The sequence below is a fragment of the Colias eurytheme genome, chromosome 28 (genome assembly GCF_061535395.1).
Source record: "Colias eurytheme isolate Ceu_HAF_F1 chromosome 28, ilColEury1 Martin Lab GWU primary, whole genome shotgun sequence".
NCBI classification, from domain to species: Eukaryota; Metazoa; Arthropoda; class Insecta; order Lepidoptera; family Pieridae; genus Colias; species Colias eurytheme.
This window is the reverse complement of record NC_143007.1, coordinates 1,886,083-1,912,728: the sequence shown is the minus strand read 5'-3', so window position 1 is coordinate 1,912,728 and position 26,646 is coordinate 1,886,083. Positions and strand designations below refer to the sequence as shown.

The 26,646-nt window shown below is 32.7% G+C and overlaps 2 protein-coding genes and 1 non-coding gene across 3 annotated transcripts in view; 2 read left to right on the top strand and 1 right to left on the bottom strand.

The window, feature by feature from the left end:
* Positions 1-53: 53 nt before the first annotated feature.
* Positions 54-5,796, bottom strand: LOC149896487 (isochorismatase domain-containing protein 1-like). Its single transcript, XM_090117544.1, has 4 exons — positions 5,570-5,796; positions 4,966-5,172; positions 1,133-1,249; positions 54-260 (listed from the first exon to the last, which is right to left on the bottom strand). The coding sequence occupies exons 1-4, from the start codon at positions 5,699-5,701 to the stop codon at positions 102-104; spliced, it is 615 nt and encodes a 204-aa protein (XP_089973670.1). The 5' UTR covers positions 5,702-5,796; the 3' UTR covers positions 54-101.
* Positions 5,797-7,316: 1,520 nt separating this feature from the next.
* LOC149896485 (uncharacterized) overlaps positions 7,317-26,646 on the top strand; it is a 30,008-nt gene continuing 10,678 nt past the window's right edge. The window contains exons 1-5 of the mRNA XM_090117587.1: positions 7,317-7,484; positions 11,927-12,036; positions 23,649-23,714; positions 25,358-25,544; positions 25,911-26,082. Of these exons, the coding sequence (XP_089973713.1) occupies positions 11,986-12,036; positions 23,649-23,714; positions 25,358-25,544; positions 25,911-26,082 (476 nt within the window). The 5' untranslated portion in view covers positions 7,317-7,484; positions 11,927-11,985. The remainder of the gene's footprint in view (positions 7,485-11,926; positions 12,037-23,648; positions 23,715-25,357; positions 25,545-25,910; positions 26,083-26,646) is intronic.
* Positions 14,854-14,972, top strand: LOC149896486 (5S ribosomal RNA). Its single transcript, XR_016458335.1, has one exon. It is a non-coding gene; the product is annotated as a 5S ribosomal RNA (ribosomal RNA).

Sequence of the window (26,646 nt, the reverse complement as noted above, 5' to 3'; positions counted from 1 at the left end):
ATCCCGCCTCCCAATCGTTATACAACTTAAAAATAAAATCGGTGTAAGTATAATTTTTTTATTTTTTTGTTACGTCATAGCTTCTAGCTAAAATAAGTTTTTTACAGTACAGATTTGCGGGTATTCACACCAAACTCATCTGCTGTGGGTGTTGTATTTAATTTGGAAATAGCTTTAAAAGCTGGATTATTCTTATCCCTTAGTAGTTTGAAGAGAACATTCTCTGATGTACCTACGAAACAGCCGATTGATTGTAACCGCTGAAAAAAAACAAATTAGTTTTTAATATATTATTTATTTTATATGAGCCGTGTGGTTTCATCTGAACACCAACCCACGGGCATAGGCAAGTATTTCTGTAGCTTATGTGATATTCTCTTCAATGAGCTACTTAACTGCAAAGTATCATCAAAATCGGTTCAGTGGTTTTTGAGAGAAGTAACAAATATACACCTGTATGTGGTGGTTAAGTATGTAAAATTAAATATAATTAAAAGCTAGAAAGTTTAAAGAGATCATTAAGCAATTGTCTGTATCAAATATTTTAAGGAGATGTAAATCTATAATAATAAATCTGTAGAAGGGTCAATTCTGTACATTGAAAATATTGAAAAAATAAATAGCAGGAGGTGTTACTGGATCGATACCAAACCCAAATATGTGATTAAAAAAATTTTTTGTCTGTCTGTATATTCAGACATCACGTGAAAACTAACGGTTCGATTTCGATGAAACTTGGTATAATTATACCTTATTATCCTGGGCGTAAAATAGGATACTTTTTTTCCTGGAAAAATATGTAGAAAAAAAATAAATCTTAATTTTTCAGTTTTATCCATAGATGTTCGAAAATATTGAAATAAATAGCAATAATAATAGTGTTACTGGATCGATACTAAACCCAAATATGAGATTAAAATTTTTTTTATAAGATGTCATTGTCAGAGTTACTCAAAGTGGAGAAATAAACCATCCGCGCGGACGGAGTCGCGGGCGGAAGCTAATCTATATTAAATTCATTGAAATATACACAAGTAAAATCATGAGTAATAAGCAAGTACTAGGAACTTCATATAATACATAAATATTACGTGAATAGAAATTAAAAGTTATAAACACAAAATGATATTACCTGCAAAGCCAACTGCCTATCCATAAGAGACCTTGAAGATACTCCATCAGCTAAGACATGCACTGCTAAATTTTCATTGAGTAAATCTATAACTGTTTGCTCTATGCATACATGCGCCTGAAAAATATATTAATCTTTACTAATATTATAAAGCTGAAGAGTTTGTTTCTTTGTTTGAATATGCTAATCTCAGGAACTACTGGTCCGATTTGAAAAATTCTTTCAATGTTAGATAGCCCATTTATCAAAGAAGGCTATATATTATCATCCATGCTAAGACAAACAGGAGCGGTGCAATGCGGGTAAAACTGCGGAGCACAGCTAGTGTCTTATAATAAGTCTGTAATAAAAACAATCAGAAACATATGAATCTTTGTCAATTTTTCATGTATGTTTGTATCAAGTTAGTACCAAACTTCATCAAATTGTGTTGGTATTACCACAAAACAATTTAAATACAACTTAAAACCAGGGATCTGTCACTTTAATAGTTGTCTATGTGAAAAATGACAAAACCAAATTAAAGATAACCCGCGCTTAAGTTAAACCCTGTCTAAAGTTTTTTGTGGTAAGACAGTAAGTATTTGTTTAAATATGTAACCTACTCCTTAAGCCTCAATTTGAGCCACTTTAAATTAACAGATTGAATTCAAACTTTGTTTACTTATCAAGGATTGTTTATTTATTTATTTATTTCTTTCTAAAAGGTACCTTACAGCTAAACATAAATTAAATAGAACATTATACAATACTATACGCCAATTACAAGGTACACCAATAACAATACGATACAGTGTGTGAGCAAAAAAGAAAACATAAAAGATACAGTACTAATAATAAACAAATCCTATATTACAATTAAGTATAAAGGTGACATTATGCATGTGTGAGTGAAAGTGAAGTGTATGTGTGTGTGTGTGTGTGTGTGCATGTGTGTGTGTTATTAGTGATTTTCATTACAATTTTGGTCAATAAGCTGTAGTATTACTTTTTTAAACTTCGTGCGAGATAATTGAAAGGGATCAGCCGAGGAGAATTTATTATTATAATTATTCGGAAGTCTCAGAAAGGTTGAATGTTTGAGATAATTAGTAGAGGCTGCTGGCACACTAAAGAGAGGCGTATGACGAGTACGTTGTGATGGCACACGATACTGTAAGTATTCTAAAGCAACAGGAAAATCAAAGTTATTATTGACAATATCATACAATAGCATAAGGTCGATTACGTCTCTACGATCCTCTAAGGTATTTATTTTATAGTGAGAACAAGCTTGTGAATAGGTCAAGTCATATTGTTTATTTTTATAGTTCATTTTATTAACAAATACCTTTTGAATCTTTTCCAATTTTATTATATGGCATTTATAGCTAGGTCGCCAGATGACGCTAGCGAACTCAAGAATACTGCGTACATAAGCATAGTACAGAACTTTCAAACATGCCAAATCATTAAAGGGTTCAGCTTGTCTCAAAACAAATCCTAAATTTTTATAGGCTTTTTGAGAAATAAATTCAATGTGCATGCGGTAACTAAGTTTGTCGTCGAGGATCACACCTAGGTCCCTTACTGACGTAACGGATGGAATAATTTCGTTGCTAATTTTATAGTCAAAACGTATAATTTTAGTAGCCTTATTTCGAGAAAAAGTTATTTTTTGGCATTTATTTATGTTTACTGATATTTTATTTAATTTATAATAATCGGTAAGCCTATTGAGATCGTCCTGAAGTAAGAGGCAATCCTGAGGGGTCGTGATTTTTCTAAAAATTTTCTTGTCATCAGCATAAAGCAGAAATTTTGAATTTTTAAAACAAGTATCAATATCAAATAAATAAATATTATACAATAAGGGACCGAGGTGCGATCCTTGGGGGACTCCGGAAGTAACATCAACAAAGTCAGATCTAACTATAGCCTCCCAAGATAACAGACTGACTACGATTTCGAATATACGACTCCAACCACCTGAGGAGATTCCCTCTGATGCCAACCGCGTAAAGCTTGCGAATTAATATATTGTAACTGACTCTGTCGAAAGCCTTCTCAAAATCTGTATAAAGCACGTCGACCTGCGCTCTTTCATTCATGCTACTATTCACAAATTGTGTTAATTCTAATAAATTCGTAGTGACATTACGCGACTTAACAAAGCCATGTTGGTTGGAAGGGATGCAATTAATCGTTGAGCTATATAAGTGTTTATGTACAACTTTCTCTAACATTTTCGCGAATATATTAAGTAAAGATATACCTCTATAATTCGTTATTTCATTTTTAGATCCTTTTTTGTGTATGGGTATGATTAAAGCTTCCTTCCAGCATTTAGGGAAGACTCCTTCGTTTAAAGAACGCTGGAAGAGTAATCGTAAGGGTATTACTAAACCAGACTGACAGTTTTTGACAAAGATTGCAGGTAAACCATCGGACCCAGCACCCTTCCGACTATCAAGCTCTCTGAATAATGCTTTTAGATCCTTATCGGTAAGAAAGATTGAACATAAACAGTCGGCTACATTTGACTCCTTAATAGGATTTACAAGATCAGCAGAATCGTCTGATCGAAAAACAGATTGAAAGAAATCGCTAAATGCCGAGCACATATCTTTACCCTTACTTAACATATGTCCACGATAAGACATACAACATGGATAGCTAGAATTCCTACGTTTATTATTGATATACGTCCAAAATTCCTTAGGAGAAGATTTAATAGAATTTTGACATCGTAAAAGATAATTTGAGTGAACTTCTACTTTTAATTCTTTTATTCTAGCTCTGAGTAGTGAAAAGGTTGAATAATCGCTAGGATTCTTATATTTTTTCCATTTACAGTGAAATTTATATTTTTCTTTTATGATATTTATCAAAGCCGGAGTGTACCATTTTGGATAACGCCGACGCGAAGAAATACGAACAGAAGGCACATATTTATCTATTAATGACCTTATAATACCATAAAAATTATTGGTAGCATCATCAACTGATCCAGAGTTTAAAATTTCATCCCACTTAAATTTACTTAATTCTAAGTTGATAGCATCGTAATCCGCTTTAAAAAACTTTTTTACTTTACCAAACTGTGGTCGTAATGGCTTATTATTAATGTCGTAAATTGTAATTAATAGAGGTGTATGAAATCTATCCATATTGACTAAGAAATTAGAAGTAATGTCCTGACAGTTGATACTTAAATTAGAGAAAACTAGATCCAAAATTTCACAAAAGTTTGGTGTATGGTTAAACTGACCCATACCCATTAAATTAGTTATATTTAAAAAACCCAAACTGGCTTCTAAAAGATCCGAATTGCAATAATTGTTAATGCTGTAGTTAAATTTATCCACCCAAGAAATAAAGGGTAAATTAAAATCACCAATGATTAAATAATTATTATTGGGATAATTGTCATGAATCGAAAGCAACGCAGAACTGAAAGACCTTAAGAGATTAGGCAGATCTGAAGAAGGAGGCAGGTAAGCTGCAATAATGTGGAAATCCACCTTATCTTCGAACATATCACCCGACATTGACAGCCAAACACTTTCTACATTACCACATTGAACATTTTGAGTGATGAGAGCATTGTAAATTTTTTTAATGCAGATTAATACGCCACCGCCTTTCCTATTGTGTTTCCTATCGCATCTAAAAACCTCGTAACGCGAATCGCAAATCTCCAATCGAAATTCGAACTGTTAACAATACAAAAAATTTAAAAACATACTTTATTAAGATAAATTCATGAGTTTATCTTAATAAAGCATATTTGTTTTTACTATATTTATTGAGCCATTAAAGACATTCATGATTATAACAACAGATATTTTTACCTCAATTCCAAACAAAACAATAGCACTCAAATCAGGCACATCTTTCTTCAATTTCTCCTGCAATTCAGGTGTGTACATAGAAAACTTTGTCTTTTCATACACTAAAGCTGCGTCTTCAACGTTTATGTCTTTGGTTGTGTGTCCGAGGCCTTTGGGGTACTGTTCTGATATATAAACTGGTATTTTGAAGTGTTTCGCTGCTTCCATCTGGAAATAATGGTAGTACTGTGCAATAGTATGTAGAAATTTATTTTAATGTTTATGTTATAACTAGATAACTCTCTTACAAGTATAATATTGTGTATGTAATAAGACTAATCTCTAGAATTGCATACACAAAACTTTAGATTTAAATGGATTCTATCTTTATTATATTCTAGTATCATCTTCTTTTCACAATTTAAAAGTACATAGTTTTAATTCCAATATATTATAAAAAATTTCGCCCAGGGAGAGTAAAATCTAAAACCGCCGGCTTTTAAAAAGTAAAAAGCAATAAACATTTTAAATGGGGATTTACAAAATCATTTTGTATGTTTCTATATCACCAAAATAATCAAATAGTCGTCACATATTACGTAACATTGATAAAAATAATACATACCATTTTATTCGCAACCTTTACGACTTCGCCAAAGTGTTTTACGTGAGGTCGAAAAGTTTCTTGAATATCACATAACAGGAAAGCAGTCTTTTGGGCTTCGAGGGCTCCCAATTTAAAGATGTTACGAGCCATTTCAAAGCTGTTTATTACCAATTTTATTTGGAAAAATATTATAGAAATCAACACGGCCTCGGCAGTCGGCACTCGCGTTTTGATAAATAATTTTGACAGCTGACAAGTGACAACTATTATCTCTTGACAATTCAAATTTCAATACTTAATTTGGCGGCAAGCAGCTGTGAGGCGTGAGCTGATTTGAGTCGCTGTTCTGTGGTGTGTAGTGTGTAAAAATATGTAAATACGTGTTAAGTACTATATACAAATATTTTTTCCTAGCAATAATTCAACTACCTAGGTCTTAGACTTAGAGCATTAAACCAACTATGACCATTAAACCGCTATGACCGGCGCTCTCAAACCTTTGGCGAGAGGGGAACACCTGCCAATGGCCACTCCGGTTGGTTTAATACTCTAAGGTCAGACCTAGGTAGGTATGTAAATACTTTTGAAATGAAATCGGCGGGAATTTGTAAGGCGGTTAAGTTTTTTATTTTTAAAAACAATTATTATTTTAAAATTTTCTACAAGTACATTATTGACTTACTATTTTAAATAATATGACACTATGTTAATGATATAACTATCTTGTTCACTGTTCAAGCTACTAAATTAATAAATTACCAGTAGGTACCTACGCATATTTAAAATGCGGAAGTAACCTAGTCCTATTTCAAGAACTCAAGAATAATTAATTCCTTAAGGTCTTATATCTCATTATAGTTACATAAATAAAGGTCAAATAATTATATGTACTGCTAAAACACGCGTGACGACCTCCATGGTCTAGTGGTGTCTATTAGTTTAACTCCAAGGTCTACAGTTCGATCCGAAGATTTTTAGAAAGGCCGATCAGACATTAAGCCCTAGGTATTTGAAAATTAAAAAGAATATTTCGAGTAGGTAAATGAAGTAGGTATACTTACTTGTTAACCGCAGGTCGCAACTTCATTCGTTAATTCGAACATTAATTTTAATTACTTAATTTACTTATCATTATCAAAGACCAAGTACATGAACTGCACCTTTCGTATTATTTTTTTTTTGTTTATAATTATTAACTCTGGCTACTATCTCTTCTCCACGCCTAAAACCCACTTACTTTATACATAGAGCCGCGGGGAGAATATACATAATATTATAGAGATTTGATAAAACTTGCCATAGCTCAAGATTTACCAAGACTGTAAGTACCTATATATCTTTGAACTATCTTATAAAACAGAAACTTCAACTTCATCATCAACCAGCCCTAATCCGATAAAATAAAGACAAAAAAATGTTGTGTGGTTTTATGAAACCACGGTAAAAGCTATGGTAAAAGTGAAACTTAGGCACAAAATTATCGTATTTGTACGATAATTATCGTACGGTTCGACCGTCACGCGACATGCGCTACACAGACCAAAAAGTTTGAGATGTTGAAATAAAAGTTTCACTTTAAAAATACATTCCAATCAACCAACTGCCATAGGAAAAGCATTTATGGCAACACAACATTTTAATTATAATAATAACAACAGATCAAAACAATACGTTTGAGAATGAAAATGCGATGCGATTCATGCGTGAATCGTGATGGCTGACCGCTGATGCGAAAATTTCTTCAGTATTGCTCTAACTCCTGACGGGAGAGTACGTCTCGTTGTGTTTTAAATATAATCGTAATAATAACTTCGATTGCTTGTGATTATTGTAATTATTATCAGAGATAACGGAATGAATAGGCATTTTGGTTGAGAGTCGTTAAATTACGAACTTTTGATAGCAAGGATTTAAAAAAGTAATAATGAAAATGGTGAGTTTTTTTATTATTTTGGTAAGTATAGATTACTTTTTAATAAGTTTATGTTTATTTTTAGTAATAAAATAACCATTTCTTTATGGCGTTATAAGAAGGAAATATTTTTCATAGTTATTCTTTATGGATAAAAAATCGCAGTTTTAACTAAATTTTGATCTACCTATATTTCGTTCCATTTTCAAATAATGCATTTTTAATAGAACGTCGTATATAATAGTAGCACAATCAAATATACAGTTATCCCTTTTATTTTAAGCAGTTATCTATTTAATTAATACAGTATACAAATTATTGACTGAAAATCAATAATCGTCCTTGTGAAAAATATTTTTATTTTCTTCTTGTAATCTTATCATAATCACTAGCTACATATAAAAGCTTAGTACCTACCTATAAAGCATTAACTACGAATACGTAGTATATTATTATTAGTGATTATTAGTCTGTGACTACGAGAAGTTTAATTTTAATAATGACCGAAGAAAATATTTTACACATAATTAACATAATAAGAGACTTAGGTTAAGAAAAAGATACTATCTACCTGACTACCTACCTACACGAGTAAGAAATTTTCAATACCTACCTACTTAGATCCTTTGATAATTAATATTCTATCGAATTTAATTTGCGTAATTATAATTGAGATAAAATGAAATGTAAATAGTTATCCCTTATTGAAATTTTTTACAAAATTTTAATCATTCAGTATTACAATGTCATAAAGATAAAATAATAGCATTGATAACAGATAAATAATTTGATAACATCAAAAGTAGGTCTAATTAAAATATTATTTTCTCACGACTTTAAATTTAAATCAAATCAAAACATTTGTACAATTATTGTTTGCTAGAACGCGCTAATCTCAGGAACCACGCGTCCGATTTGATAAATTATTTCGGTGTTAGATAGCCCATTTATCGAGGAAAGCTTTAGGCTATAATATAATATCATCTCACTGACCAACAGGAGCGGAGCACTGCGGGTAAAACCGCGGAGCACAACTAACTTATGAAATTATTAATGCGCCAAAACTTAAATCCACAAATCCGGTGTTGCCAGATACTGATAAAGTTTCAAATGTTTACATCATACTTTCATAATATTTATGATTCCAATGATACCTGTTTTAAAACATTTTTGTTTTATCTATAAACTTCTTTATTTAATGGTACCTACCTACCGATAACCATAGAATCTAGATATGGTTCTGTGCCTATAACAGATAGTTAAATGGTAAAAAAAAGATTTGAAAAGAAAATACCTAACTATGTACAGTTTACTTGAAACGAATTATTTATTTTTATCGCTATTAATTTATAACGCAAATTAAAACAATTTTGAAACACGCCTAAACCTCTAATTTATAAACTGCTAAAACGCGTGTGAAACCGTGGAGCGCAGCTAGTTTTATATAAAAAACCTTCCTTTTGAATCGTTCTAGTTTTCACATCAAAATTCCGTAGTTTTAAAGATAAATACTTACCTACATAGGGAGAGAAAGACTTGGCGTTGGCATACCTATTATATTAAAATTTTGTTCAATTGTATACGTAATACGTATGAAATATTCTTCAAAAGAAAGCCGCTTTTAAAGATCGGCTACTAGAAAACAATTTTTGATCACACACGTGTATTCAAATCGTACGGATAATCACTACATAGTACATACCTAGTAATTTTCTCTGTCCCTATATCCCTATACGTAGTTATGCGCTTAAATGTTTAAAACTACGCAACGGATTTTGATGCGGCTTTTTTTAGTAGATAAAGTGATTCAAGAGGAAGGTTTTAGTACATATTTTATTAGGTTTTAGACAAAGCGGGCGAATAGATAATATAAGTAATGTCCTTAATTTCCAAATAAACGCTACTGAAATTTGAAAATCTTACAAAAGGGCATGAATCATATAATTTGAATAAAATATTTAATCATTATATCGATAGCACAGATAAAAAATTATTATCCTATCATAATATTAGGTACGAAGATTATGTTTAATATTTCCAACTTATCTCCTATTACCAAGGTATATTTGAACAGATAGATAAAACCAATAAACCGACACGTGCTGTTTTGACCAATAAATAGCTTTTATATTTAACTAGCTGTGCTCCGCGGTTTTACCCGCATTGCTCCGCTCTTATTGGTCTACTTTTACCTTACCTTATGGCCTTCCTCGATAAATGGGCTATTTATCACCGAAAGAATTTCTCAAATCGGATCAGTAGGCATTAGTTCGTGAGATTAGCGCGTTCAAACAAACAAACTCTTCAGCTTTATAATATTATTACATATAAGTACAGATATAGTTAGAAACGTAGAAATTTGGACTTTGCTTTGCAGTGTAGAGTAAGTGCGCCAATTATGGACCACCATAAGGTTTTTTTGTAATAAAACTCAGAATTATAAAGATTAATCAGCCCTATATATTTTAAAAGGTTCGGTAGTTATTTAGGAACAAAATCAAATATTAGAATTCTTAAGGAACATTAAAATCTTAGAAATAATCAACATTTTCTAAAATATGTCATTTTTGTTCATTAGAAAAAAGTGTACAAAATATGGACCATATGGTTTTAAATATGGACCATAGTGAATTTGGTACAAAATTATTGAAAAAAAGATGTCAAGATGGCTTGGTAGTTTTTCTTCCTCTGTTGCTGACAGTTTTTTCTTAAATGCGGTATAGGCTGAAACACTTTTTGCGAAAAATATGATTTAGATGATGTAGGGGGACTAACTATTGAATCATTCATAGTCAGTGTTGACACTCCTGGTTGTGCATTTGCTTCATGATGTCCATCAACGGGTCTGGGGTGATGGTTCAATTACAGATTAAGGTGTGGGAGATGCAACAGCCTTTGTCTCAGGTAAGCAGTTATCGGGTTCAGGTACAACAGCCCTTTGCTGAGGTATCGGGTTATCAACTGGTGTCGTTATATCGCGCGCTGGGTTATTAGAAGGCCCCTCTACTGCTGGAAGGTCTTCGTCAATAAAGCCATGATCTTCGAAGACGTAACGGGATATATCCCTGTGGCACGAAAACCGCATAATGCAAACGCGCGCTTGCTTGCTTTTAAACACGTGCTTTAATTTCATTAGCCATTGCCTCTTTATCCCATGTTTGTCTGTGTGTTTGTCTGTATTTGTAGATGTTATCCTTAAACAATCAAATTAAAATAAATTAAAATAAAACGATTTGACTTTTACTAATATGGACCACTAGTCCATATTTAAAACATGCCGGTGGTCCATATTATAATACACATACATTTTTACGGTAATATTGTTGCTAAGAAAAATATTTAAACTATTAAATATATCAACTTATTATGAATGATTGTAAAGCAACTCACCTTTCCCCTGGTATAATTCACTTTTCCAAACAGTAATAGTTTATGAAGTTATGAGCTTACGAAGTTAGGTAAAAAATTACATCGCGCGATGACAAAAACGAAAAATGGCTGCCGTTAATGCGTGCGCGCTCTCTGCCCAACGGCAAACGACTGGCGAGGCTCTGGTGGGGTGGAATTCAGTTTTCGGAGACCGATACCTACCTACGACTGATGGTTTTCGAGAAATGAAGGTAGTCCATATTACGGAACCAGTCTATAATTGGCGCACTTACTCTACGTTTTATGGATTTTTAGAAATTCATTTCTTGAATACAGTAAAATTGATAAATTGCAGAAGTGGGCATAGCGACTCATGATTAAGAAAATTAGCATTAATTGAAATATTTACATGAAACACATGTCATTTTACGTCACATTGATAAAGATAAGGTGTTATCAATGAAGTAAGTAGACCAGTTGAATACATATTTAGACACGCTAATTATACATAGGTTATAATTTGTTATTTATTCCATTTGTTTCAAACCTTTCCAAAGATTATCGTAATATCTTCTTAAAATACGTAAGTTCAACCTCAATAATAGTGTAATTATCTATACCAATATTATAAAGCTGAAGAGTTTGTTTGAACGCGCTAATCTCAGGAATTACTGGTCCGATTTGAAAAATTCTTTCGGTGTTAGATAGCCCGTATAAAGGGGAAGGCTATAGGCTATAAATCATCACGTTAAGACCAACAGGAGCGGAGTAATGCGGGTGAAACCGCGGAGCACAGCTAATAGTTAATATGTAGTTTAGAGAAAAGTAACAAACTTTTGATTATAAAAAATACTACTATAGAAAGACGATAAAAACAAAAGCTGCTCGACCTCAGAAACGAAACGAAAAACCTACCCAAATTTATTTTTATAGTATCTGTATATTTTTTAGTCTTTGTTAAAAAATTACTGATTTAGGTATCTATTATTATTTAGAGAGCGAATTCTCGTTCGTTTTTTATTTTCTTACATTTTTTTTTCCGTTTCAGTGTGTGGTAAGTAAGGAAAATTTTAATTGTTTATATTTTGTTTCAGAACAAAATGGCGGGTTTTCCTTTATAGTACAACGTATTTTAACAAAAAATTAAGAAAAAATGGACACAAAGATGGAAGACACAGCTACAGAGATGAGGAAAAGGAGTTCGGTATGACTGAATTATTATATTACTAGTGGTCCGCCCCGGCTTCGCCCGTGGTACATATTTAGTATCCTATGTCCTTCTCCTGGCTCTAAACTACCTCCCTGCTAATTTTCAGCTAAATCGGTTCAGCCGTTCTTGAGTTATAAGTGGAGTAACTAACACGACTTTCTTTTATATACATAACTAGCGGTCCGCCTCGGCTTCGCCCGTGGTACATGTTTACGTTTTCTCTACATAAGAACCATCCTCGTACTTCAAGGAATATAATAAAAAAAGAATTATCGAAATCGGTTCAGCCGTTCTCGAGTTATGCGCTTACCAACACATTTTGCGATTCATTTTTATATATAAGAATATTATATAGTTTTAATTATTAATACTTATAATTACTGAATTAATTTTGATAGGATTTAAGATAAGTAAGTTGGTTATAATTTTGTAAAGAAATTAATTGTAGAGTCGTCTACGTAATGGACAAACTGAAATATTATTCAAAATGAAAACTTTTCATACATGTTCCTAAGCTTTTACAAAAAAAAATATTAATAGCCATTTTTATATCGCTTCTACTGAGCCAAAAACTGATAACTAAAGGCCCCAGGGGCCTTAGACAAAGTATCAATTAAAAAACGATAACGAAGTTAGAAAAGGAAAAATGTATGGGATTGACATTAGATAGATCACGTGAATCGTGATCTAACGCGGCGTATGTCAATCCCATACATTTTTGTCTTTTCTAACTTCGTTATCGTTTTTTAATTGTTACTTTGTCTAAGGCCCCTGATTGGCCAAAAACTGGATAGTAAAAAGTAAAAACTACATAAAATAATCTACTCAAAGATGCGATAATAAAATACCTATATATACCTATTAAATAAATATTAAACGCAGACAAAGTCATACTAACAAACTAGTAGGTACATAACAAATTGTTTTCATATCTCACCTCTCTCATAATGTAACAAACGTGCTTACAAACAAAGCCATGACACGTACAAATGTCATTATTTATAAACCATTACATTGTTCTACTAGATTATGTACCTACAATGATCTAGTAATTCTATGATAAAAAATATACCGGCCGAATCGATAACCTCCTCCTTTTTTTGAAGTCGGTTAAAAATCATATAAGATTTATAAGTATGCAAAATAAAATAAAAATGGCGCCAAGAATAATCCGCCATTTGCAATTTTTGAAATATTCTTTTTTACATGGCATGGTTCGAATTTAATCGAGTAGGTATTAAAGTAATATTAGGTATTTACAAGATATACCTAATGTTATGATAACATTAGATTTTTGTTTATTTGTTTGTTACAATTTCACATAGGTACTTAGTAATTATAACTATAAATAGCTACACCTAACTATATAGATTTTATCATAATATCGTTCGAATATAGTTGCTAAATTGTGGTTGAATATATCTTACTAGCTGTTCTCCGGTTAAGGTAATCTCTTAATTACTAAGACCTAATAGTCCGGGATACATCGCCCATTTTTGCAAGTGATTACTATCAAGCTAATTTTTCGTGAGTAGCTTTATTTTGATGAGATGCCCAATAATTTCATGTACAAAACTCTCGATTGTGGTAGCTACCAGAGGAAACAAGGATAAAATATTTAGATTTGATGGTTCTCAAATATTAATTACTAACTGAATGTTTTTTTTTGTTCAATCTCAAGATAATTATCTAAATTATTCAAAAAAATATTTGTCCTACAAAATCTATGGTTTGATCAAAGAGTCCCCCTTTCCAATGTGTATCGATAACGAAGTCATCATAAATGATTACTAACCAGCTGATTTTTTTATTTTCACTTATTTAATACTTATATAATTCAACAGACATATTGTCCTACAATAAATATTTGAGAACCGTCAAATCAAAAATTTTTATCCTTGTTACCTCTGTAAGCTACCACAATCGAGAGTTTCGTACATGAAATTATTGGGCATCTCATCAAAATAAAGCTAAGTCACGAAAAATTAGCTTGATAGTAATCACTTGCAAAAATGGGCGATGTATCCCGGACTATAACTTCTTAATGACTACTAATCAGTATTAATGAAGTAATTAAATAGTTATTTAATTACTTAATTAGTTTCTTTCTTAAATAGCTTCATCTGTATGTTTGTCACCGGCTTCTTTAGAGTCGTTTTGAATTCAAACTTTGTAGGAATTGTAGGCCTGCACACTTCAATCACATCACATCAAGGTTCGGTGACTTATAAAATAACTAGCATTCCGCCTGCGGCTTCGCCCGCGTTTTCAAAAAAAAACCCGCATAGTTCCCGTTCCCGTGGGATTTCCGGGATAAAACCTAGCCTATGTCACTCAGAAATGATGTAGCTTTCCAACAGTGAAAGAATTTTTCAAATCTGCGAAGTAGTTTCGGAGCCTATTCAATTCATACAAACAAACAAACAAAAAATCAAACCTTTCCTCTTTATAATATTTGTATAGATGTATAGATGTATAGATTAAAATTTATGTGTATTAAACCGTGTTTTTTAGTTTTTTTTAAATACATTCATGTTAAAGGTGTATACTATGTTTGTAAGTACATATAGGTATCTTTGTCACTTTGTGTGTTTTTAAGTTTTTGTCAAAATAGAAGATTTTAAAAGGTGATTAAATAATTTAAATTTTTACCTTGTATCTCGCAATAGGGGGTTTTAATTTAATCTTTATATCATTAACATTTTATTATTCTGAAGCATTTCGATAAATTATCTGATAAAATACTATACACTGATAATTGAATATTATCATTAATTGAAGAATAAGATCTTTGTTTTCATTTTAAGTGATGCCAACGTCCATACCACGTTGAATACACCGGTTCTCGTCCGATCACCGAAGTTAAGCAACGTCGGGCGCGGTCAGTACTTGGATGGGTGACCGCCTGGGAACACCGCGTGATGTTGGCTTTTTGTTTCGATGTGAATTTTATTACAATTTTTATTGACTCGTTTCGATATTTATAACATGCATATAATATTATTTATAAGCTTCAAAGGCTTATTAGACCACCCAATTTTTAGGGACCCTAACCCTAACTAAGAGTGGTGTAATAAGACTTAGGGAGTTAGTGTCCCGATTTAGGGCGATCGGGTCTGCCCGATCTGCCTAGCTCCCTAAGCGCCCTGCAGATTGGGTGATGTAATAACGTTTAGGGCGGTTAGGGTGCTCAGTTGTCGCGCGACTAGTGCGTGGAGTGGCTGCTTTTGTATGTAAGGTGTCACCAAACTTCCCTACTACAGGTTTATATAACTTAAAAGGGAAGTTCCCAATGTTTGTGATCACACCGCCATGTTAACAAATAAATAAATTGTTTAAATCAATTGTTTATTTCATTGTTTTAAAACTCAACAAGTGTTCAAATTGTCCGTATTTATGCAAAATGGAACCACTCGACAAATTTCGTTTTTTACTTTTATTGAAGAATACTCATTCAAAAGTGGTCTAAATTCTTATACAAACAAGAACCACATGATTTTTACGTTGGAAACAAGGTATACTAAAAGCAGAAAGGAACCACCAGCAACAACGAATAATACCATATTAAGCAAAACCGAACCACAGCACCACGGGACTGCTTTGTTCAAACAAATAAACGATATTACTATCATGTCATTTTATACAAAACAGATCCACACCGACTTGGTACCATTATACATTACACATATTTCTATTAATAACAATTATTTTTAATACACAAAATGGAACCAGGTTTCTGTGGTATGGTTATGCGTAAAATAAATAAATAATTTAATTGTAATTTTTTATTGCAAAATAAAACCACAAGCATTCGGTTCTATTATGCATAAATAAATATTGTAAAACATTCTGAAACCCATCATCGCTATATGGAACCAAATGCCTTGACTTGTTACAATGCTTCTCATCTTTAAACAACTTATTTCATTACTTAAATAGCTCAAAGTGCAAAACTCCAATTTTTTAAGTAAAACGTCGAACATCTGTCAATATAGGTGACATTCAGCGAAGTAGTTCGAATACGTGACGGTGTTTTTTTCCTCCGCGAAGTAAGTTCTATTGTTTTTGTTAATTACCTTTAAAATTAAATGTGAAAATGTTAAGTAATAAATAAAGAAGCAAGCAATGGGTAAGAAAAGCATTGGAGACGAACACCGAAGATAATAATGAAGATACAACGGGTAAGTAGTTTTATTTAATGCATTTAAGTACTTATTGAATCTGAGATGCAGGTACGCTTTATCCACTTTTGATTCATTCCCGTTTGTGGTGTGATTTTAAGAAGATAGTTCATTAAGTAAGTACAAGAGGAATCCTCTGTGGATTTACGTATTTTAACGACAATGTCGTTGTTCACACTTCACGAAGGCGAGTCGAATTAAGAGTCATTTTGTTACGATTCATCTGTCATTGTGAGATGAAACTACTAAAGTCTAAACCCTGTTTTAAAAATAACTGTCGATGATCTAGGTACCTACCTACTATTTTGGTAAAATACGTTTAGATGTATTTCTCATGCCGCTGTAACAACAAATACTAAAAAACAAAATAAAAAAAATACGTGTGGCACTCGGGGACTGCAGCGGTAAAGCTATTGCATAGCATGCCTTCAAGCCACACCTCCGAGCCCGTCGGAGTGAGGTTTTTTCGTTACGGAATTTCTCGATTCGGTCCCCGCGCTCAAGGCCCGCGATAGAAGCTATGCAATAGCTTAATAAATATTTAAGAAGCTCCCATACAATAAGCCGTGATTTTTTTGCCGTTTTTATAGATAATGGTACGGAACTCTTCGTTGCGCGAGTCCGACTCGCACTTAGCCAATTTTTTGTACATGGCGCATGTACATACAACATACTTAGTCGTATAGTAGGGACACGGCTTTATAAGAACTAATAATATTTTGCTGTCGCCATATACCTACCTACGTATAAAAGCCACGCGGCTTTATTGTTTTGATTTAAAGCTTTTTTATTTTTATTACAGAAGATAACGAAGAACCTTATACGTCGCTGCTTCTGGAGAAGCTTTCTTCACCTTCTAGCGATATTCAGTCCATATTACATCTCATTCCACAAGATGCACAGTTTTTATAACGGTCTCATTAGTGATGATGCAATATAAGACCACATAGATGGACTAGACACGGTGGATTTCGAAATCCAATTTGATGATAACGTCGAATAAACGTCCTATATAAGTATTATTTTATATATTTTATTAATTAAAGCTTTAATTACGATATTATAAATACATAGTTTTATTTATATCATTAAATCCCTGGGATGTGGTTCCTTTTTGTATAAGAGAAAACCTATCAATTGATAAATGTTAAAAGGAACCACATGCACATTTTCTTAATTATCTAGAAAGTTTAAGAATATTCAGAGCAAATTTATATACACATACTTAAATAATGTATCAATGAATTTAAATAAAATAAATTTTAATTTTACTTCATCTGACAGAGCTGCAAATGTTTTTGTAAATCCTTTGATATCTCAGAAGTGCGTTTTTGCTGGGTGGTTCCTTTTTGCTTAAATACGGACAATTGTTCTGCACCTACTCTAATTAATTCATTAAAACTCCCAGTTCAAGCACGCTTAGTATTTGCATATTTGAAAGCTTTTCACGTAACCGCAAATACTCTTTCACCCAGATCTTTCTCTTCTTTTTTTAATATTTGTTATTGCGTCAACGGTTGCCACTGCTACAGCAACTTTTTGAAGTTTCGATACTGACGGCGGCATAATGTATAATGCAACAATACGTTTATCTCTCTAGACATTCGCGTATAAACTGAGTTAGGGCCCAATTCGCAGAGAAGTGTAATAAGCGCCACACTAACTAGGGAACACGCCCACCCTAGATACAGGGCCCTTCATATCGGGTAGTGTAATAAGCCTTTAATAAGGGTATCACTTGTAGGTATATTTGAATGTACCTCCTTAGATTTTGACCTACTTTAAAGTTTAAACGGCAAACTTATCAAGGATCGGTGACCAATAATTTAATTTATTATTTTTTTACGTTTATCTTTTACTACCTCACCGCCCGCGGCTTCGCCCACTTTGTCTAAAACCGAATAAATTATATACTAAAACCTTCCTCTTGAATCACTCTTATCTATAAAAAAACCGCATTAAAATCCGTTGCGCGTAGTTTTAAAGATTTAAGCACACAAAGGGACATAGGGACAGAGAAAGCGAATTTGTTTTATACTATGTAGTGATATATGGTATAGATTTTAACCACAGATCACAGAAACTAAAGGATTCTAATACATTTAAGCAATTACACTGGAAAGTGGAAAGTCTCAAAATCGGCTCAGTGGTTTTCGTGTGAAAGTATAACGTATACGTAGTAGGTATATTATTATTAGTCTGTGGTATAACAAATATAGGTAGGTAAGTTTGCAACAAACCCTCGGACAAAATCAAGTAGGTATTTCTATAGTTCATGTGTTATTCTGATACTTACCTACTTCATGTGTTATTACTTACTTCTGTAAAATTTCATCTAAATCCTTCTAGTTAGTAGGTTGGAGAAAAAATATTTAGGCTTTAGTTTCATGTTGTTGCCAAAACTTAAGTTAATATGAGTCACATTTTAATTGGGAGATAAAAATTCAGTGTTTTTGAATAATAATGAGAAATTATTATAAATTTTAATTTTTTAGATGAAATACCTTTATTTGTGTCTATAGGTATCTTGAACTCTGATTAAAAAAACAAATCCTTGAGACATTTGTTGAATGGAAAATTTTCAATGGAAAACTTTTAACGATTGTTTATTTAACCCTTGGCATGCCTGGTAGGGTCTGTCAGACCCACACCAACGCGCGAACCGTTGTAGTTCGTTTAAATTTGAATTTCGCGCCTCACCGTTTTTTTAGCTGGCCGTTACTAACCGCGGAATGCCCTCCGCCCGCTTCCTCAGCCCGAGGCGAGCTACGAGCGTATAAGGACGTGCTTAAAGTGCGTGCGGGTCCCACAGACCCCACCAGGCATACGGCGTGACTTTATTTTGTAAGTATTTATTTTCCTTTTTTCTTATAAATATTGGAATTTGGCATTAAATAATATTAGTTTGTACATTACATTATTCTATTTTATTGTTTTTTTTCAGTTTAATCATGAATAAACAACTAACATACGAGGATATAGCTAGTTTATTATTCTAAGAGTTGGATGAGGAAGACTTAGTTGCATTTGATTGAGGAGGAAGAAAATGATGCAGGCTCCACCTCTTCGGATACTGAAATGGAGGTGCCTCTGTCCATCCATTAGTACATTTCTGAGACATGTAGTTGTCACATTTATCTTGACCACTCGATTTTTCCATGCGCAAGGTGTTACCAAACCAAAGCTTTACAAAGTGTAAATGCAAGTGATGAAGACTAATTATTTTGTTATTTAGATTAAGTATATGATAGTGCCTTACACTGGATTAAAGTCTGATTATGATCTCATTACTTTTGATGCTAATTATATTATGTTAACAAAGTTATAGTCACGAAATGTTGCTTAAAAATGTGAGTTACAGTTTAATTTCAAATATTTTAATAAAGTTGATTAATTTCTAATGTGATTATTTTTACTATCTCTTTTTTGCCCTTTAAGCATGCGTCTTGAATCATTAAATCACCTTACATAATAAAATTTATAGAAAAAATACCATTTTAAGATCGGGGTCTGAGAGACCCACCAGGCATAGAGTGTAACTTATGCCCACCAGGCATGCCAAGGGTTAAAGACGACTTTATTTTCTAGTTTTTCTTGTTTTATTTTCTATCTAATAATACAAACTAGTATGTGCGAAGGGAACGTAGTGTTCCGGTAAGTTTTAATAATTAAAACAGGCTTAATTACGATCAACAAAAAAATTAAACTAGCGGTCAATGACCTTGGGATACAGCAGCTATTCTTGTTAAGATCCGTGTAAGTATTCTTGAGAGAAAATAATAAAACATTAAAACGTGATGATTTTTTGGTCTTGAAAATATCTTCATTATTTATCTAATCAAAAATATCTGGAGGCTGCTTCTTTGTTCTATAAATAACTGGGGGCCCGCTCCGGCTTCGCACGGGTAGGTACCTATAAAATATTATACAGGTAGCCGGGCGGCCTGCCGGTACCGCCGCAAACGTCCCGCAATTTTTAAATCTGTAATATCTTCGAAAATATTCACTTAAATCATACGGTGTAAAGCGCCATATAGATCTATATTAAATGAACAATATATTCAAGGTATTTAATTGGTTAAGGATTAATGCTGTATTGGTTAAAATCGCTTCGAAAATTAGCCATTATTTGTCGTAAAAAGTAAATGACAAAAAAAAGTTATTGTGGGTTATCCATAAGAGATATAGGTCTACTGGTTAGGGAGCCAGGTGCAAATTTGGTTAACTATTTCCTCTCAAGAGATAATTCGTCAGACGCATGAGAGTATAGTATTATAAAGCCTCGTGAACGTCAGCTGGCGCTCGGTTGGGGGGGTGAGCGGTTGTAGCCTCCCACGCACATAGGAAAAAAAATACATTCATTCATTCATTTCCTCTCAGCTAAAAATTTGTCAAATTGTAGCTAACCCAATATCTCAACGAAAAAAAATAGTCAGCTGGTTACAACATGGTGTATTATACGTCAGCTGGTGTCTCGAACATGAAAGTTAAATTTAAAGAAAAATTTATTTTCCGTTATTTCCTCTCAAACAAAAATTTACCTGATGATAGCTTATATGTAACTGCTGGCTGTATCTTGGTGGAAAAACCGTCAGCTGATACGGGAGGCTACAACCGCTCTTCCCCCCAACCGAGCTCCAGCTGACGTTCACGAGGCTTCATAATACTATACTTTGATGCATTTTACTAATTACCGCTTGAGAGGAACTTGGTCATAAAATCTGCTGCTGGCTCCCGGACCATACCAGAATCTGATGGCATATTTATATTTAAGAAATAAAAGATTTTTATGTGGCAACTTATTTGACAGCTATCAAATTGGATGTCAAATTATTTGTCTTTTTTGCAGTTGATGAATAATTTTTAGGATTTTGTCTAAAAAATCTTCGAAAATGTCGAAAAAGCCGCTGCGATCACAAGCAAGAGGTGTTGTTTATAATGTGTATAGAAAAACATTCGATGAAGAAGGGTCAAACAAATCACAATTTTCAATTTTGAAGATTTTATTGGTAAATTGGACTTACCCGTTTTGATACTATAAATAAAAAAATATTATATGTAGGTAACTATAATATTGTTTGTTGATTAGAATATAATTTTATGAAAACTTATTACAGGAGTTTCCAATACGGCTATTCGTCAAGTCCAAGCTGTCCAAGTCAATTTTATAATGTGTGTCTGTTAATACTTACGAAAATAAATATAATTTTATTTTATTTTATAAAAAATTATAAGCAGTTTTGATCTACATTATCATTATATCGATATTTTCACATGGCATACTGGTAATGAATATATACAAATATAGGTATGTGTAAATAATAATATGTATTTATACCTGTATAAAAGTAATATGTATAATTGTATATTATTCATGTAAGTATGTACCTACATAATATTGAGTGGATATCTCATTATTAAGTACAGTATTGTCCACTTATGTAATGTGAGTAATGATATTGAGGACAAAATAAAAAATAAGCTGTATCAAGATCGTTCAGTCCATTTTCCCTAGGGTTGCACACTCAAAATTTTGATTTCCCTAATTGCCATCAGATTCTGGTTTACCTATAGACATATACTATCGCGGACTTTTCTGTAGACCTTTTCAATGTGTATAATACTTAGTACATTATTTTGATAAAACTCGTAGGGTTCAGCCTGCGTTTGCAATGTAAGCGGAAAAAATGTAATTATTTACGACATCACATTAGAAACCTCAAAAATAACAGTACTTCTCCACTTTTTAATGGATGTTATTATACCTCTTGAATCACTCTATCTATTAAAAAAAACCGCATCCAAATCCGTTGCGTAGTTTCAAAGATTTAAGCGTACAAAGGGACATAGGGACAGAGAAAGCGACTTTGTTTTATACTATGTAGTGATGATGAAGTATCTTATTTTATTTATAAGTGCTTAGTTGAATACCTGTAGGAAACACAACTGATAAATATAGGTAACTAAATTTTTTATAATGCTACCAAATTAAAAACTTGATTTGTGACTCGCGAATTTTCTCCGAAATTTAACTTTCTCATAACTTAACCTATAGTTAAATTGCCTACTTATTCTCCATAAATGGGTAGAAAGTATGTGTTAAAAATGGACAGTTATAATGACTCATACAATTTCTATTGATATCCTTATAAAATAAACTAGCTGGATCCCGCGGCTTCACTCACGTGGAGAAAGACCCTATGTGCTTTTCTAGACTATGATTTAGCTCCGTACAAAATTTAATACCTACATTTGCTCAGCAGTTTTTGCGTGAGAGATTAACAGACATTCTTACAATACCTACTAGCTGTGTCGCGTGGCCAGTGGCCACCCGAGGATGACCCCGCGTGCAAAATTCAGTATTTGTTATTCTGATGTATCACAATATAATATTATATTCCTGAAAAGTTTCATCTAAATCCGTCCAGTAGTTTTTACGTGAAAGAGTAACAAACATCCATCTTTCTTTCTTTCTTTCTTTCATCTACCCATACTATAGTACGTTATAGTATATTATTATTAGTCTGTGCCCATACCATCAAACTCTCGCGTTTAAAATATTTTATATTAGTAGTTAAACATCAGCTGTGTTTGAAAACATACTTAAATTGTGTATTCTTATCACCATTCAAAAATCCTATTATTTGACAGAATCCTATCATGTATGTATGTTTATTTATACAAAGAAATGTCAATACTATACACAATTGTATTGTTTAAACAAATGGTTTATAAAACAATTGTAATTGCCAAAGTAACAACAGTAAGCCAATTAAAATCGATAAATTTTATAGCCGTTGTAAACTATCGTTCAATTTCATGGAAATTATTGATTCCAATTTATAAGTTAACTCGTGTGGTACATGGGTAAAAATTGGTATAAACTATAAGGTGATCTAGACTATAATCTATCTCAGTACAAAATTTCAGCTATACTAATTATTTTAATATTATAAAGCTGAAGAGTTAGTTGTTTGTTTGAACGCGCTAATCTCAGGAACTACCAGCCCCCCTAGACAAGTGCCTTTCTATTAGCGTAACGTTCAATAGAATAGATTATGAATGTATGAGATTGACGTAATCAATCGTCGTCGTCGTCGTAATCAAACGTCAATCTCATACATTCATAATCTATTCTATTGAACTTTACGCTAATAGAAAGCTTCTTGTCTAGGGGGGCAGGAACTATCTACTTATTGAAAAAATCTTTCGCTGTTAGATAGCCCGGTTATCGTGAAAGGCTATCGGATTCAAATCGGACCAGTAATTCCGGAGATTAGCGCGTTCAAACAAACTCTTCAGCTTTATAATATTAGTATATATAGTAAAGATTATGTATCTGAGCAATATAGGCACAGAAATATAGGTATCTATTGGATCTGTTGTTTTTCTGAGTAAGAGTAAATATTATTTTTTTCATTACAGAAAACTGAAAATGTAGCAGTGGAATTGACAGATGTACAGAAGAAAAACGGGGAAATAAATGGACAGGTAAATCATTATTATGTTAATTGTTATAACTTATCAGGTTTGCCGGTTCGTCGAAATTCGATTGTTTCACTCTAAGACATAGGTTACACGCTCAGTCTGGTTCAGTCCATCAGTCTGCTCAGAATGACGGGAGAATTATCGTCTAACCGGTTGACTGACAACCTGATGGTTCAGAATACCCGTGTTTTTCATCCATCATTCTGGCATCAGTCTAAGCCGGATCAAACTGATGGACTGAACTGACGCCAGACTGAGCGTGTAACCTATGAATAACAGTGCATTTACATCAAACGAGCGAATGTTCATTCTAAACCCACTTTGTCAAATTTATTTAGTTTTGACAGGCGTAGAGCATTCTTTCGTTGTTCTTAGTGCGTTTGAAAAGATTATATGCAATGTTCTAATACTGAACAACACTGAATAAGTTTTCGTTTACACTAAAAGATCATGAAAGGATGCTCTAGCTCTAGCTCTATGTTCATTAATTGATGTAAACACACCACACACTATTTATTATAATCTTCAATAATTCTATAAGTAGGTACCAAATTGGTATACTATAGTCCTTTCCACTTAAGATGATTTCTGTGACACATCGATTTTTGACACGTATAGAGATGTCGGTTACTGAAATCGTATCAATTGTTTCCGATAATCGATAATATTCTATATGGAAATGAAATCGATTTGAATAAAGTACCAAAATTAGTTTTTTCGGCATTTCGCCAACAATTAACTAAGGAAACTTAGCAAACAATAGCAACAAAAAGTCAACAATAACAATTAGTAACAATAACAGAATACCACGTAAAGTATCAATATAAAAAATGCAACTTGTATATAAGGCTGACGATCTCGTACAGACGATTGACTCGATTGACAAACGATCACAAGATGGGCGCCGATTATATGATTTTCCAACTCTATGATTTTTCAACGATCCATTTCATGTACACGAATTGCGTAGGTATTATATTTTTGTGTAATTTTATTTTATTTTTCATTATATTAAACTAAACAATACTGTTTTTTATTTATAAGCTTACGATGTTTCATTTTTATATTTTTGGTAATAATGCCGCCATAAAATAAAAATATTATGCACTAAAATTATTTTGACTTTTTAAACATAAAATACGTAATTCGGAACACGATGAAGTGTCACAGGAATCATCCTAGGTGAAAAGGACTATAGTAAGTAGTAAGTCAGTTGTAGATTTAATGTATTAGATGCTTGTTTATTAGTTATTAATTATTATTTAATTGTCTCATTATTTAATTGGAAGGCAGACGTAACGTTCGTTATGGTCCCTCTTCACAATGGGCAGCGTTGGGCGATTAGAGGCAATCACGATAGTGTACCTAGAGCCTAAATGTCTAATCGACCATCATTGTAGATGATTTTATAATCGCCGTAATGGCAGCAAACATCGACAATCATTTGTTGGGCCAACGCTGCCCATTGTGAAAAGTGCCCATGAGAGGCGCTAGAGTGAGTCGAACTTCGACAATCGATCCCAGTAATAACAAACTCGCGTCGAATTTATTCTCATTTTAAATAAATTCCGTTACAGAGTGAACGAACGAACGAATGAAAATAAAAAAAAATCATTCATTCATTCACAAATCTTGTTCCTTTACAGATAGTCCACGAGTTTCTGGAGTACAATCCAAGTGGATGGTTTGAAGTGACCCTGGACAGAATGGGCAGCTCCACGGATGACTTTATCAAGAAAAATAGCTCTGCTGTTCGGACTATCTCGTTATTTATTTTAAATGGACTTGTTTTGGGATTCTTCTTTGGCTGTTTATATTATTGGTTGAATATAAGTAAGTAGATTGAGTTTTTGTAAGATGTAGTTTTTTGTAAAATGTTAATTTAATGTATTTTTCTAGTAGTAAATAATTATGTTGTTACCAGGACAAACAAAATTATTTTGATTCATACTTAAAATACTTGGTATAAATCGTTTTTGATAAAAAGCGTAAAGAATTTCACTCGAATAATACACCTCGATTAATACTTAAAGAAATCATTAACGATTGTACTGATAATAGTCTCTGTTATATTTTTAAATCTTATCTTCATTACTGAAATAAAAGCGTGTATTCACATGTGTAATTTCTTATTTAAGTTATAATATAATTCGTTCACTCACTCACTCACTTACTAACTAACTAACTCACTAATTACAGGCAAAGAGCCGTTAGAACTGTGCTACGGTTTCGGCAGTCTCATAGCGTTCCTGAGCATCATATATTTCTTCATAATATACTTCATGGTGGTGAAGCGGTTCTTTGGGGAATGGTTTGAGAGAACGGTTTGGGACCCCACTGAGCGAGTGCTGACGGAATTTTGGAAGCATGTGTGAGTGGAAATATTAAATTAAAATATTTAGTATGTAAAAAAAAGATATTTAATAAAAAAAAATTGCTACCAAATTTTAAAAAGTACTTCTGAAGTTGATTTTGAAGTGAAACTTGTTTAGGCAAGTTTTTTTTTTTTTTTTTTTTTTTTTTTTTTTTTTTTTAAATATATATACTGCTTCATGGCAATCTGTTGATCACAACAATAAGCCACTAATTTGTGTGATATTTATATCTGTTAGGGTTTTTTTTTTGCTTAGAAGGACACATCTCAAATGGATGTATCATTCCATCCTTACAAATCTGCCCTGTAGTGTTGGCACACTATGTCTTTTTAGCCTTCTGTATTGAAGGCCTTGATCTCCGCTTAATTTGAAGGCTAGCTCATTTTTATGATTTGAAAGTCTTTTCTGGTAGGCGTCACTAAATTTAGTTATCTCCTGTTTGACAGTAGGTAGCTTTAAGTCTAAGTATATGATCCTATTACTGATGTATGATGGGATGTTAAATATAGTCCTTAAAGTTTTTGTTTGGAAGCGCTCCAGTATCTCTATATTACTATTAC

Coding starts and splice junctions, on each gene's coding strand:
- LOC149896487 (XM_090117544.1), bottom strand. CDS start 5,701: ATGGCTCGTAACATCTTTAAATTGGGAGCCCTCGAAGCCCAAAAGACT. Junction 5,173..5,569: donor TAAAGGTTGCGAATAAAATG/GTATGTATTATT, acceptor CATTATTTCCAG/ATGGAAGCAGCGAAACACTT. Junction 261..1,132: donor ATAGGCAGTTGGCTTTGCAG/GTAATATCATTT, acceptor GTTTTTTTTCAG/CGGTTACAATCAATCGGCTG.